The sequence below is a fragment of the Anastrepha obliqua genome, unplaced genomic scaffold, assembly GCF_027943255.1.
Source record: "Anastrepha obliqua isolate idAnaObli1 unplaced genomic scaffold, idAnaObli1_1.0 ptg000020l, whole genome shotgun sequence".
Lineage (NCBI taxonomy): Eukaryota > Metazoa > Arthropoda > Insecta > Diptera > Tephritidae > Anastrepha > Anastrepha obliqua.
The window spans coordinates 750,697-765,000 of record NW_026562182.1 but is presented as its reverse complement, the minus strand read 5'-3'; the positions used below and the strand labels follow the sequence as shown (position 1 = coordinate 765,000).

At 41.1% G+C, this 14,304-nt stretch overlaps 2 protein-coding genes across 2 annotated transcripts; one reads left to right on the top strand and one right to left on the bottom strand.

Annotated features, from left to right (window-relative positions):
* Positions 1–7,502: 7,502 nt before the first annotated feature.
* Positions 7,503–10,871, bottom strand: LOC129251449 (uncharacterized). Its single transcript, XM_054890798.1, has 2 exons — positions 8,860–10,871; positions 7,503–8,814 (listed from the first exon to the last, which is right to left on the bottom strand). Exons 1-2 carry the CDS (start codon positions 10,869–10,871, stop codon positions 7,503–7,505), a joined length of 3,324 nt encoding a protein of 1,107 aa, XP_054746773.1.
* Positions 10,872–12,700: 1,829 nt separating this feature from the next.
* Positions 12,701–13,392, top strand: LOC129251448 (uncharacterized). The gene is made up of 2 exons (XM_054890797.1): positions 12,701–13,206; positions 13,385–13,392. The coding sequence occupies exons 1-2, from the start codon at positions 12,750–12,752 to the stop codon at positions 13,390–13,392; spliced, it is 465 nt and encodes a 154-aa protein (XP_054746772.1). The 5' UTR covers positions 12,701–12,749.
* The last annotated feature ends 912 nt before the right edge of the window (positions 13,393–14,304 follow it).

The following is a 14,304-nucleotide window of genomic DNA, read 5'->3' as shown; positions in this document are numbered from 1 at the left end:
ATCATCTGGTTCTTACGGTTGCTTCGCCTGACTACGTCAAGCTCCACAACCCACGAGTATTTAGGGGAAGTAATGGGGTCCCCCGCGGCAGCGCCCCTTACCGCGGTAAGGCCACAGTTACTCTCGAAGGCGGCCAGGTATTCGAGAGGGAAACTCCGTTCGCGATGCACATGTTTTAATTCCCTGCACCATTCAGTCCTCGGCACGATTCCAAGTACACCTTGACTTGGGAATGTGTTGGTACGGTACTCTCCGTATAGGTGGTTGGACGAGCATCGCACACGCAATCTCGTGTAAGGGTGTTCGACCAATCCCCATACAGAGCTTCCCTCTTAGTTCATGACAGGTTAAATTCCTAAAAGGAGTTTAGCCTTCATTTAAGCCCCATCCCCACGGCAAGGAGACCAACCACGATTATGTAGGCAATCTACATAAAGAGCGATGGTCCGGTCTAGAACGCTGCAGAACTGCAAAGTGTTTTGTGACAAGTCCGAACAAAAAACTGTCAAACTTTCTACTAAAACTTAGAAGGAAAGACATTCGGTTGATGGTCGGCATCATTACGGGACACAACCCATGGGGTCAGCATATGACAACCATTGGAATCATCGAGGACCCGGTATGCCTGTCCTGCTTGGAGGAGGCGGATAGCACTGAGCACTTTCTCTGTGAGTGTCCTGCCTTTGCTAGAGCGCGACTACGGGTATTGGGTTCAGATGTCATGGGAATGAGTGATATGCGTTCTCTAAAACTGGAGGATATTTACAGATTCGCCAAAGAATCTGGAAAATTCTCACAGGATTAACTATCTCTATCTCTGTCCCTATTCTTTCCTATCTCTTTCTCTGATACTTTTCTCCTTCCCTCCTTGACTATCTACCCCCTTTCCAGAGCTTTAAATACAATGGGCTTTTTAGCCTGAGTGTTTTAGGAGCCACCAAATCTCCTGGTGCTCCTTGGCTCGACCTCTTCAAATGCATGGGGTGGTGTCTTGTAGACATTTATGCTTAATTGGTCCTCTAACATGAACATTATTGAATGGGAATTTAGGGATTTTTCATTGTTAATGATTACAGTTTGTGGCACTCCAAATGTGAAAAGCCGTTGTGTAAGAGGTTCGCGTATATCTTCTATTGATCTGAATTTGATAACTCTGGCATGGACATATTTTGAATATTTATCTATAGCTGTAAGAACTAGTTTTTTTTCAGCAATGAAAATGTCTATATGAAGGATTTTTCCTGGATATTTAGGAATCGGTGTCGATTTTATTTCTGGTTTGTTTGGGTGTATTTATTTTCAGCACATATTCTGCACTGTTTTACTAATTTGTTTATTTTAGCCTGCATTTTTGGAAAGTAAAATTTCTTTTGCATTCTATGGGCTCGTTTGTGCTCAATCAGAATTTGTTGTTCGTCTGTTTGTAAGTCTGTTACTTTCGATTGCGTGAATCTAATTTTGAAAGTATTAAAGTATATGGGGTATAATTTTGAATTTGGCCCATTATTTCCTCTGTGGTAAATAAGTCGTTTATTACAAAAGGATTTAAATATCGTCGTAGTAAATTTTTCAGATTTTCGGTAGAGTAATGTGGTTGAGAGATTGTATGTCTATGGTATGTCGGAAAGGGAATTCTGAAATTATAGGAACTTTGCTTTCCAGTAAGTAGCCAAATTTGATTTTTAAATACGTTTATTCGAGCTTCAGTTAATGGTTGCTTCAGTTGCTTTCCAGTAAGTAGCCAAATTTGATTTTTAAATACGTTTATTCGAGCTTCAGTTGTTGGTATGAGATTGTGTCCTGAACTGTCGTTGGAATGGGTGGCGATGGTTACTGAATTTAGTTCTGGAGGTTGAGAGAGTGTATCGGCGACAATGTTACTTTTACCTGGTTTGTATTTAAGTTCGTGATCGTATTCTTCTAAAATAGCCTTCCATATTTTAAGTTTTGAGTTGTCGTTTTTATTGCTCAGAGCGTATGTTAGGGGTTGGTGGTTTGTAAATATTTTTATCTTTGCAGTTCCATGTAGGTAGTTTCTTAGAGATTTTAAAGCCCAGATGATGGCTAGCATCTCTTTTTCATTGGTGGCGTAATGTTCTTCTGTTTTTGTTAGCGCCCTTGAAATGAAGGTTATGGGTTTTCCGTCTTGTTCTAAAACTGCACCGTTGGCATGTTTTGAAGCGTCAGTGGTCAAATGGAATTCCTTCTGGTAATTGGGGTACGTTAATATTACTTCCTTTAATATAAGTGAATTTTTGATCTGGTTCAGAGCTTCGATTATTTAGTTGGATGGCTCTAGTTTTTGATTGATTTTTTGAAATTCTTCCCGCTTCTCCTCTTAAGAGACTAGTAAGTGGTTTGGTCATTTTGGCGTAATCTTTTATAAATCGCCTGTAATAGCCAGATAGTCCAAGAAATGATCTCAAATCTTTTAGTGTTTTTGGGTATGGAAAGTTTACAATGGCTTGAACTTTATTAGGATTTGTGGTGGTACCTTTTGATGAAGCTAGGAATCCTAAAAATTCTATTTCTTTTTTAAAAAATTCGCATTTGTCTATCTGTACTTTCATGTTTGCTTTCTGCAGGGTTTTGAAAACATCTTGAATATTTTGGGCATGAGTTTTTCGTCTTTACTGAAAATGATTATATCATCGATATAAACATAACAGATTTTGCCAATGTGATTTCTCAATATATCGTCCACAGCTCGTTGAAAAATTGCGGGAGCGTTTTTGAGTCCAAAAGGTAAACGTGTCAATTCGTATTTACCGTTTTTTTACTGAAAAAGCAAATTTTTCAATGTCAGATTCCTTCAGAGGAATCTGGTGAAAAACGCTTTTCAGATCTATTACTGAAAATAAGCTATTTTTACCTAGTTGTGTTAAAACCTCAGTTTATGTATGTTCCATCGTTGCGTATGAATTTTTTGTCTGTGAGTAAAGCAGCAGAATTTGGTAATTTCACAACATTCACATTTGAAAAACAATTAAACACAGTGAGAGATAAAACGAATGCAATAGTATTGCAAATACACTGAAAACAAATTAGTTAGGGTAAATATGTTAAGTGTTGATTCAATGGCAACGATGTGGCATAATAGGTATGGACATTTAAATTTTCAAAGCCTAAAACAACTTGGTGAGAAAGGTCTGGTTTGTGGTATAAATTTAAAAAATTTGCTAAGGCAGGTAAATTGTGATACATGCAATAAAGCGAAAATGTGTGCATTGCCATTTCCACGCATTGTTGAACGTTCAACAAAGAAAGTGCTTGAACTTATACACACAGATGTGTATGTGCCTATGAATGTAAAATCATTGGGTGGCAATCGGTATTTTGTCACATTCATGGACGATTTTTCTCGAAAAATATTTGTATATTTTGTGAAGGCCAAAAATGAAGTTTCTAAAAAATTGAAAGAATTAAAAAGCTATGTTGAATGTCAAATGGACTGTAATATTAAAACTTTGCGAAGCGATAACGGCACAGAGTATGTTAATGGTGATTTTGAAAATTATTTAAAAAATTGTGGCATAAAAAGAGAACTGACGGTACCGTATACACCACAACAAAACGGTGTAGCGGAGCGAGCCAATAGAACTATAGTTGAGATGGCGAAAAGTTTATTGATTCATGCAAATTTTGTACTAAATCAAGTGACTCCATTTGAAATATGGAAAAGCGCAAACCTTCGGGGAACCATCTACGTATTTTCGGGTCAAGAGCATTTGCAGTTAATAAAACAAGTAAGAAGAAGTTTGAAGCAAAATGCCATGAGTATATATTTGTCGGATATTCAAATACAGAGTGAGGGATATGAAGTGTTACCAACTTCCCACTGCTTGTATCTGTAAAACAGCTCATGACATCAACGTCAAAATTGTTCTAATGACAGTTCAATATATTGTTTCTAAGTCTTCAAAAGCATTTTTGAATTTTCTTTTTCTGCGATGGAATTCAAACGTAATAGTGTGATTGCGTTATATTTGGCTAGAAAATCACAACCAGCCATTGTTCCTGAGCTCAGTCACCTCAAAGTGAATAAAATATTTGTGTATCGCACTATAAAACGTTACAATGAGACTGGTAGCATTGCAACACGCTATAGATATGGACCAAAAAAAACCGCAACAACGCCAGAAATGGTTCGGAAAGTGAAGGCTCGACTTGAACGGAATCCACGTCGAAGTGTCTTTCAGGCCGAACTGATGGCAATAACGAAAGCCACGACACTGGTACAGTGTGATGCGGTATCCGGAAATGACATCTACATTTTCACTGACAGCCAGGCGGCGATAAAATCTCTCACAAAACAGTCGACAACCTCCAAGGTAGCCATGAAATGCCGCACATCTCTTAACGAGATGGCTGAGTCATTTCGCCTAAGGATAATATGGGTTCCTGGCCATCGCGACATTGAGGGTAACTGTAGAGCCGATGAACTAGCGAGACTCGGCACCAAGTTGACCGATGAGTGCATAGACAATGACATAGGCATTCCCTTACAAACATGTAAGCTACTTATCCTTGAAGAAATCGTAAGGAAAGCAAACGAAAGATGGCGCAATGAAGCCACCTGCAAAATCGCCCATCAACTGTGGCCGACTCTTAGTGCTAAACGCACAGAATCTTTGCTAAGCCAAAATAAACACAATCTTAGCACACAAAGGATGGGTGTGCAAGCACACGACTTCTGTAGAAGTTGTCTTGATGAGGAAGAGGAGGAGACAATCTTGCACCTTCTGTGCCATTGTCCTGCTCTATCCAGACGGAGATTTGCTATTCTAGGCAAACAATTTTTTAACGGATTGGAAGATCTCAGTTCCACAGAAATAGGAGATCTTCTAAAATTTTTGAAAAGCGCACAATGGTTTTAGGAGAAATAGGGAAAGCTCCCCCACGCGGCATCACAATGGGCTATGAGCCTGAATGTGTCCCCACAAGACAACCGCTTCAACCTAACCTAACCTAACCTATATCCATTTCCTTATCGGATAAAATGTATGAATTAACTATATTCGACTTTACCCAATGAATGGCAAAAGCTATATTGAAAAGTTCTTCTTTTAATATTTCTAATTTGTATTTTATTTGTAATACAAGATCATTATCAGTTTCTTTTTGTATCTGTACGAATTTAGATATTTTATTAATATTTTCAATAACTTTATTTATTTTTTCATTACTTAATTTGTTTATAACAACTTGCCTGTTGTTATTTTCTAAAACATTGCTCATTTTTTCCATGAGAATATTATAGTCGCTATGGTCTGGATTTCCCGCAATCCATTTCCATGCGGATCCTATAAAGTCCAAAGATCTCTTACTAATGTGATTATTTATCCTCATTCTATTTAAATAATTTTTAGATTGATTTACAAGCGATATGAGGATTGGTTTTAGGAGGTGGTTTAGTAGTTGCTCGTTTATTGCTGTCTCTAAATGGTTTATAGTATTTTGATAGTCTTGCAGTTCTATAACATGTATGATTTTAAAATGTCCTATATGTAGTGTTGCTGGTCCTGAGTCTATTGTCACGAGTTGGGATGATGAGTAGTCCAATATCTGCACATTTGCGATTATTGGTACTAGCAAGGTAATCATTCTAAAAATTTAATAATAAAAATAATAAAAAATTAGTAGTCCTTACAGGGTATTCTGTTTTTATTGTGGTATTCCAAGTCGTTTTCCTGTTTGTCTTTTAGTCTCTGTATGTTATTTCGTCTGGCTGCTTCGTATTGTTCAGGTTTAATGCAAATTCTACGTCCGAAAAAATTTTCTATAGGTTTCTCTCCAGTTGTAGAGTGGATTGAGAAATTATATTCGTAAATAGCTCTGTCAAGAAATTCTTCAAAGGTCCTGCCTATGGCTTCTGTTTTTAAACATCTTAAGATTTCGGCGAGGGTCGAATGGGAGCGTTCGATCTGTCATCTGTCCATTTGACTTGCTACTATGGGGTGGTGTCTTGTAGACATTTATGCTTAATTGGTCCTCTAACATGAACATTATTGAATGGGAATTTAGGGATTTTTCATTGTCAATGATTACAGTTTGTGGCACTCCGAATGTGAAAAGCCGTTGTGTAAGAGGTTCGCGTATATCTTCTATTGATCTGAATTTGATAACTCTGGCATGGACATATTTTGAATATTTATCTATAGCTGTAAGAACTAGTTTTTTTTTTCAGCAATGAAAATGTCTATATGAAGGATTTGTCCTGGATATTTAGGAATCGGTGTCGATTTTATTTCTGGTTTGTTTGGGTGTATTTATTTTCAGCACATATTCTGCACTGTTTTACTAATTTGTTTATTTTAGCCTGCATTTTTGGAAAGTAAAATTTCTTTTGCATTTCTATGGGCTCGTTTGTGCTCAATCAGAATTTGTTGTTCGTCTGTTTGTAAGTCTGTTACTTTCGATTGCGTGAATCTAATTTTGAAAGTATTAAAGTATATGGGGTATAATTTTGAATTTGGCCCATTATTTCCTCTGTGGTAAATAAGTCGTTTATTACAAAAGGATTTAAATATCGTCGTAGTAAATTTTTCAGATTTTCGGTAGAGTAATGTGGTTGAGAGATTGTATGTCTATGGTATGTCGGAAAGGGAATTCTGAAATTATAGGAACTTTGCTTTCCAGTAAGTAGCCAAATTTGATTTTTAAATACGTTTATTCGAGCTTCAGTTAATGGTTGCTTCAGTTGCTTTCCAGTAAGTAGCCAAATTTGATTTTTAAATACGTTTATTCGAGCTTCAGTTGTTGGTATGAGATTGTGTCCTGAACTGTCGTTGGAATGGGTGGTGTTGCGGGGAGAATCCTGTATGCGGCTATAAATCTTTTGCGGGCAGAACAAATAGTGTTGCGGGGAGAATCCTGTATGCGGCTACAAATCTGTTGCGGGAAGAACAAATAATGTTGCAGGAAGAACTAATAATGTTGCGGGAAGGACCAATAATGTTGCAGGAAGAACCAATAATGTTGCGGGAAGGACCAATAATGTTGCAGGAAGAACCAATAATGTTGCAGGAAGAACCAATAATGTTGCGGGAAGGACCAATAATGTTGCAGGAAGAATCTTGAAGGCGGCAATAAATTCGTTGCAGGGAGAATCCTTAATTCTTAATGTTGCGGTAGGACCAAGTTGATTGAAGCGATGAAATATCCGGCTCGAAGGACCAAAAATGATGAACACAAATTCCTGTTGGTTATTGTAGCGATGATATTGCGGCAAAAATTCCCAATTTAAAATACATATGTTGCTTCTGATTCAAAATTACAATTTTTCTCTCTCTTTATTTTACAAAATGTTCCGTATTTATACACATTTCTTTACAAACAAAACCTACTTAATTCACAGAAAATTATAACAAATAACAAAAGTTGAAAAACATTAAAGTATTTTAACTAATATTAAATTGAACTCAACATACCGCCGCCCTTGAACTATCTGAATAAGTTCAAAACAAAATATTAAAAAGAAAATGAAACGCCTTGAAAAACATTTACGATAAGTTATTAGTTTCTTCATGAAATAAATCTCCTTTCGTTGGCAAAAGGCAAAGTTTGACTATAGGGCGAACCAATTCGCCATGCGGTGTTTTCAACGTAACTACTCTTACGCGTCCATCGGTACCATGATGGCATTTGATCACTCGTGCAATCGTCCACTTCGTCGGAGGATTAGGCTCGTTGAATACAGCAACCACATCCCCTTCTTCAATGTTGCGTGAAGAACGAAACCATTTAGTGCGACGTTGTAAGCTCACGACGTACTCGTCTCTCCAACGACGCCAGAAATGTTGTCTCATGGCAGAAATTGCTTGCCATCGCTGTCGAAGATTTCCACGAAACCCTTGACCCTCAGGTTCCGGTATTGACTTAAGCGGTTCACCGACTATGAAATGTCCGGGAGTTAAAACTTCTAAGTCACCAGCAGCTTCAGAGTTGTCACAGAGTGGGCGAGAGTTTACGCAAGCTTCTATTTCAGTCAAAAGTGTGTTGAACTCTTCGTATGATAGTGGAACTTCTCCTAATACGCGTTTTAAATGATACTTAACACGTTTGACTCCGGTCTCCCAGTAACCTCCCATATGGGGTGCAGCCGGTGGATTAAATCGCCATTCGATATTCGAGTCCGCAAAGAAAGAGCGAAGTTTAATATCAGCCATGCACTGTTGAAATGCAATGCGCAACTCCTTCTCGGCTCCAACGAAATTTGTACCGTTATCTGATGCCATGACCTTACAAAATCCTCGACGATTTGTGAACCTTTTAAACGCATTTAGGAAAGCTGGTGTTGACAGGTCACCAACAAATTCGAGATGCATCGCACCAGTGCACATACAAATGAACGAACAAATGTAGCCTTTGGTAGCCTTAGCTCCTCTTCCTTGGGTGAATTTGTAGAGGTAAGGTCCAGCGAAGTCAACAGCAGTGTGAGTAAAACAACGGGCGTAGGTTGTGCGAATGACAGGTAGATCACCCATGACTTGTGTGGTAAGATTGCGATTCAAATAAGTGCATTTCACGCACTTATGGTATATATTACGGATCAAGCTACGAGCGCCGATAACCCAATAACGACGTTGCAAGACAGTTTGCATAATGCGGGGCCCAGCGTGCAAAGTGACCTTGTGTATTTCGCAGATTATTAACTTAGCAAGCGGACAATTCTTAGGCAAGATAATGGGATGCCTAACATCTGGAGCGATTTCATTATTTTTTATTCTTCCTCCAACACGTAGAACACAAGTCCCATCCAGAAAGGGCTGCAGACGCAAAAGACTACTGCGAAGTGGGATTGATCTTTTAGCGCTGCAAGAAGAAATTTCATTAGAAAAATAAAACTGTTGCGTATACCTTATTAGGCGAAGTTCAGCTTCAAATAACTCTTGGCAACTCGGTGTACCAAAACGCTTTATAACATTAAGCCGTCTGTTAGCCCGAATGTTAGTCAAAAAGCGTAAAACGTAGGAAATAACTCGACGCAGCTTAGAATACGATGAGTATTTTGTCATCACGGACCAATAATCTGTAGAATTAGTCACATGGGCACGAATACTATTTCGTACGCCCAGCTCTGTAGTGTGCTCTTTAGATTTTTTCTGCTTCCATAATTGTTCAGTGCTTTTCAGGAAAATAGGACCAGCCCACCACAATTGATGACGTAATAATTCGGAGGGAGTTATACCTCTTGAAGCACAATCTGCAGGATTCTGTTCAGAACGAACGTGGTTCCAACATTCGGGAGGCAAAACTTCTTGAATATCAGCTACGCGGTTGGCTATAAATGTCACCCATCTGCTGGGGTGAGCTTGTAACCATGCCAATGTTATAGTAGAATCAGTCCAAGCGAAAAACGGATAACGGAGTTCAGACCAGCAGTGCAGCACGCTTCGCACTAGTTTAGCAGCAAGATGAGCGGCGCATAATTCAAGACGTGGCAACGTTGTCGGCTTAAGCGGAGCTACCTTGGTTTTCGACGAAATTAATGACACAGTAATGCTACCGTCGCTTTGTGTTGTTCGTGCATACAAGACGGCGGCGTAAGCGCGCTCGGACGCGTCTGCGAATACGTGCAATTGCGTAAATGACCCAGCTACTTCAGTGCCAAACCAACGGTTCACCTTCAAATATGCCAATTGCTTGAGCTCTATGCGATGCTCCAACCACTTCGTTGCGATAGACTCAGGAATGATATCATCCCAACCTACCTTAGTGCGCCATATGTCTTGAAACCAAATTTTTGAATTTATAGTAGCGGGAGCAAGCAAGCCCAGAGGATCGAAGAGCGTACTTGCATCTGATAGAAACATGCGCTTGGTCAACTTAACTGGCGGTTCCCTCAAGTTAATAGCAAACGTGAGATAGTCTCCTTCTGTGTTCCAGATAACACCTAAAGCGTGAACATCCTTATCGTCGACAATATAATGTGATATGTTCGTAGATGCATTAGAAATGCTTGCGATTAGTTCAGCGCAGTTCGATGCCCACTTACGAAGTTCAAACCCCCCTTCCCTCAATATTTCGGAAATATTTTGCTGCAACAATTGAAGTTCTTCTTTACTAGATGCACCAGTAAGTAGATCATCCATGTAAAAATCCTTGAGAATAACACTAACAGCCCTAGCACAACCATTCGACGAATCTCTTGCCGTCTGTTGAAGTGATCGGACAGCTAGATGAGACGCAGCTGCCACTCCGTACGTCACGCGAACCATGCGAAAATCTTGGATAGGCAGGGATGGGTGGCTACGCCATACGATGCGTTGTAAATCGGCGTGTTTTAAGGATACGCAGATTTGACGATACATTTTGGCGACATCTGCTGTTACAGCATAGCGGTGTGTTCTAAAGCGAAGTAAGATGGAGTATAAATCTTCCTGTAATTGAGGTCCTATAAATAATGCGTCATTCAGCGAATTCCCGGAAGTCGATTTTGCGGACGCGTTAAATACAACCCTCAATTTGGTCGTGGTACTATTTTCCTTTAAAACAGGATGATGAGGCATATAATACGTTGGATTCATAGTCTCTGACGTGACCTGCATATGTTTCATGTCAATGAGTTCATTCATGAATTCATTGTAGCGTAAACGAAGATCGGAGTCACAAGCGAGTCTTCTTTCAAGTCGTAACAAATTCCGGATAGCAAAGTTTCGCGACTCTCCCAGAGCTACATCGGGCTTCAGCGGCAATTCGACGACAAACCGTCCGTTAGGTTCCCTTCGATGCGTTGTTTCAAAACGGTCTTCACAGTAACGCTCCTCATGCGTAAGATACGTTTTTTGCGGAGCTTCCTCTAACTCCCATAACTTGTTCAATGCTCGATCCAAATTAACATCGCAATGTAACGACTGTAAGTGTGGCATATCAGGCTCAGATCCATTCACACTTCCAAACAGAGTCCACCCAAAGACCGTCAGTTGAGCCATAGGAGCTCCAGATGGACCCTTACGAAGTTCTGTACAGATCAGTTGATCCATAACGTCCATTCCAATCAATATATCGACCCGTCCAGGCTTCATAAAATGGGGATCGGCTAAAAACAAACCTCGGATATGTGGCCACGATGACGTAGCTATAGTCTGTGTTGGCAAGTCGCTTGTAATTTTAGACAGAATTAACGTTTTGACAGTAAAGCATTGATTTGTAGAGAAAGAAGAAAGAGAAAGTGATACTTCCCCTCTAGCTCGTCCTCCTTGCGCTGACCCAATTCCAGTAATGTTAACTTCAGATGTTGATCGCGGCAGGCCTAAGCGTTGCACACACGCTTCGGTTACAAAGGAAGCATGTGATCCAGAATCGAAAAGTGCACGTGCGGGCTGCCAATTACCAGAACAGTCGCGTACCTTCACTAATGCGGTGGATAACAGCACAACTCTTTCTACAGCTATGGGTGGATTGGAGCTCGAGTTCAAGCATGAAGAAACGCGTGGAACGTCGACGTTTGCTGGAAGTTCAAAAGCTTTTGCGCTTACCTTTGATGTGGCGTCAGCAGCGCATAACGAATGCGTCGCGTTGCCGATGTAATTGTTCACTGCGGTAACGGTCGTTGACTGCAAGGCACCGTGCAGCAGAGTGTGATGACGTTGTTTACACATGCGGCAAGTGGAAGCACTGTTACAACGGTCTTTATAGTGACCTGAACTTAAGCAGTTGAAGCATATGTGACCTTGCTTCACGAACTGTGATTTTGTAGACAAGTCCAATTCACGAAATTTTTCACAACTGTAAATTTTATGAGGTCCACTACAATATGCACACACGTTACTTTGTTTTGATACCGCGTGGAACACATTTGTCGACTTGCTTGCTGATGCAGTTTTAACCTTAATTGGTACTGATGTTGTTGGCGACGTAAACATAGATAACGATCGGCATCTTATCTCTAAAAATGTTATTAGTTGCTCAAAAGAGGCAGCGTTCTGCGGATAGTGAGGCCTCAGGGCCATCAAAAAAGCAGAAGCACAGGCACGAGACGGCTAAACCTAAAAACGGAGACGAAGGACCTACGACGTCGAAAGCAGCGGTAGCGGCCAGTGAAATTGCCAAGAGGCATCTCATAGTGGCACTCACTGACCGCAGCGACCAGCTGGGGCGAATGTCGCAGGAACGGTGGAAGGTAGTGGAGATGAAGCTACTGGAAACCTTGTTTACTAAAATGGACGCGGAGCCGAACGCACCCATGCCAGCATTCGACGGAGCAGGGTGGTTCAGCGGCGTCAAAATAATAAAGTGCAAGGATGACCCCACGCTCACATGGCTAAAGGAAGCGGTGAGAACGCTTCGCGGCCTGTGGGAGGGGGCATCACTGGAAATCGTTGATCGCAGCTGCATTCCCTCAATACCGAAGGCAAAGGTTTTCATTCCGCGAGTGGTAAAACCGGAATATGCGCTGCGACTACTACAACGTCAAAACACGGACGTGCCGACAGACGATTGGAAAGTGTTGAGCGTGGCAAAACCAACAACTGCTGATGGTGGCCAGGATTACATTATCCAAATCAACAAGCCGGCAGAGGACCTGCTTTACGCGCGATTCGGGAGGATGGCTTGGGGAGTTGGTAGCGTGCACCTTCGCCTCAAAAAGCGCAACCCGGCAGACGACAATCACAACAAGCTCGCTGCGGTGGAGGTGGAAAAGGATCTCGGCATAGAAGAGATCCTGGAAGCCTCCCTCAATATACAGGAAGTGGAGAAGGGCGACTTGGAGGTAGTATCCAACCCCGAGGAGGTACTGAGGCTAGATGCTGAAAGTCCTTCAGATAAACCTCCACAAAAGTAAAAACGCCTCAGCCGAGCTCCTGCTCAACATAGAGGGAGTCGGCTACGATGTGGCTCTAGTCCAGGAACCATGGATAGCGTCGGGCAACATAGTCTCCGGTCTAAAGTCACAAAACTACAACACATACATCCCGATTGTAAAAAATAAGGTAAGAACAGCGATATTAGTCAAAAAAAGTATATGTTCTTATATTGATCATAATCTCTCTTCAGACGATCTGACAGTGGTGGCGCTGGAGGGCTGCAAGGATGAGACGCTACTCTTTGGGTCCTGCTATATGCCACATGATGAGGAAGCACCACAAGCGGAACTTCGGAAGCTGGTAGAAACAGCTGCCAGAAAGAAGCATGCTCTGGTGGTAGGGACGGACGCAAACGCACATCACACAGTCTGGGGAAGTGCAGACATAAACGACCGAGGTGAGTCACTATTTACCTATATTCTTCAAAGTAGTCTAGAAATAGCTAATAGAGGTGAGGAACCAACATATGTGGGACCAACCTCGAAGAATGTACTCGATTTAACACTCTACACAAGCAGGCATGTTATGGTTCAGGAATGGGAAGTATTGAGTAGGCCCTCATTCTCTGATCACAGATACATAAGCTTTCAGGTGATATTTCGCTCAAAAAACAAGCTTACATCCTTTAGAAATCCTAAGAATACGAACTGGGACTTGTATAGGGATATACTATCAAAAACACCAATAATACCCCGGAAATACAAGACAAACATAGCGCTTGAGAAAGGGGTTGAATTGTTTACAACTACGCTTGTTAAAGCCTTTAAAAGATCCTGCCCTCCAACACGTAATAGACGCAAGGTGAAGCCTCCTTGGTGGAACAGGGAATTAGGAGCACAAAGGCGTAGGGTACATGAATTCTATAGGTTAGCAAAAGTGGCTGACGATGAGTTCTGTAGGAAAGAGTATAAGGATCTGCTAAAAGTATACAAGAAAGAGATACGTAAAGCCAAGAGAGAATCTTGGAAAGACTTCTGTAGCAGTATGGAAGGCACTAACGATGTGGCTAGACTTAGGAAACTGTTATCCAAGAATCCGTCTATGCCAAGAACAATACGAAAAACTAACGGGGAGTGGGCTGACAGCTGTGAGGACTCTCTAGAAGACCTAGTCAGTACACACTTTCCAGGGTGTGCGGACACTGCAGATCTCGAACCTAGAGGAGATATTGTGCACGAAATCCCGACGACCATAATTACAAACAACAAAATAGAATGGGCTATACAAAGTTTCGACCCATACAAATCGCCAGGACTGGATGGAATCTTCCCGGCCATGCTCCAAAAGGTAAGCCATCTTGTGGTACCATGGTTAAAAACGATATTCAGGGGATGCCTGAGGTTCAGCTACGTTCCTGTATTGTGGAGAGAGGCGAGGGTTGTGTTTATTCCAAAAGCGGGAAAAAGCAACCCTCTTTACTCAAAGGAGTACAGGCCCATTAGTCTGACCTCATTTCTCCTGAAAACGTTAGAGAAGATTTTAGACACATACATTA

What these genes read in the sequence shown, in the direction of transcription:
- LOC129251449 (XM_054890798.1), bottom strand. Translation starts at nt 10,871, where the DNA reads ATGCCACACTTACAGTCGTTACATTGCGATGTTAATTTGGATCGAGCA. An exon ending in GCTGAACTTCGCCTAATAAG is followed by an intron (nt 8,815 to 8,859) that starts GTATACGCAACA and finishes TTCTTCTTGCAG; the next exon opens with CGCTAAAAGATCAATCCCAC.
- LOC129251448 (XM_054890797.1), top strand. Translation starts at nt 12,750, where the DNA reads ATGCTGAAAGTCCTTCAGATAAACCTCCACAAAAGTAAAAACGCCTCA.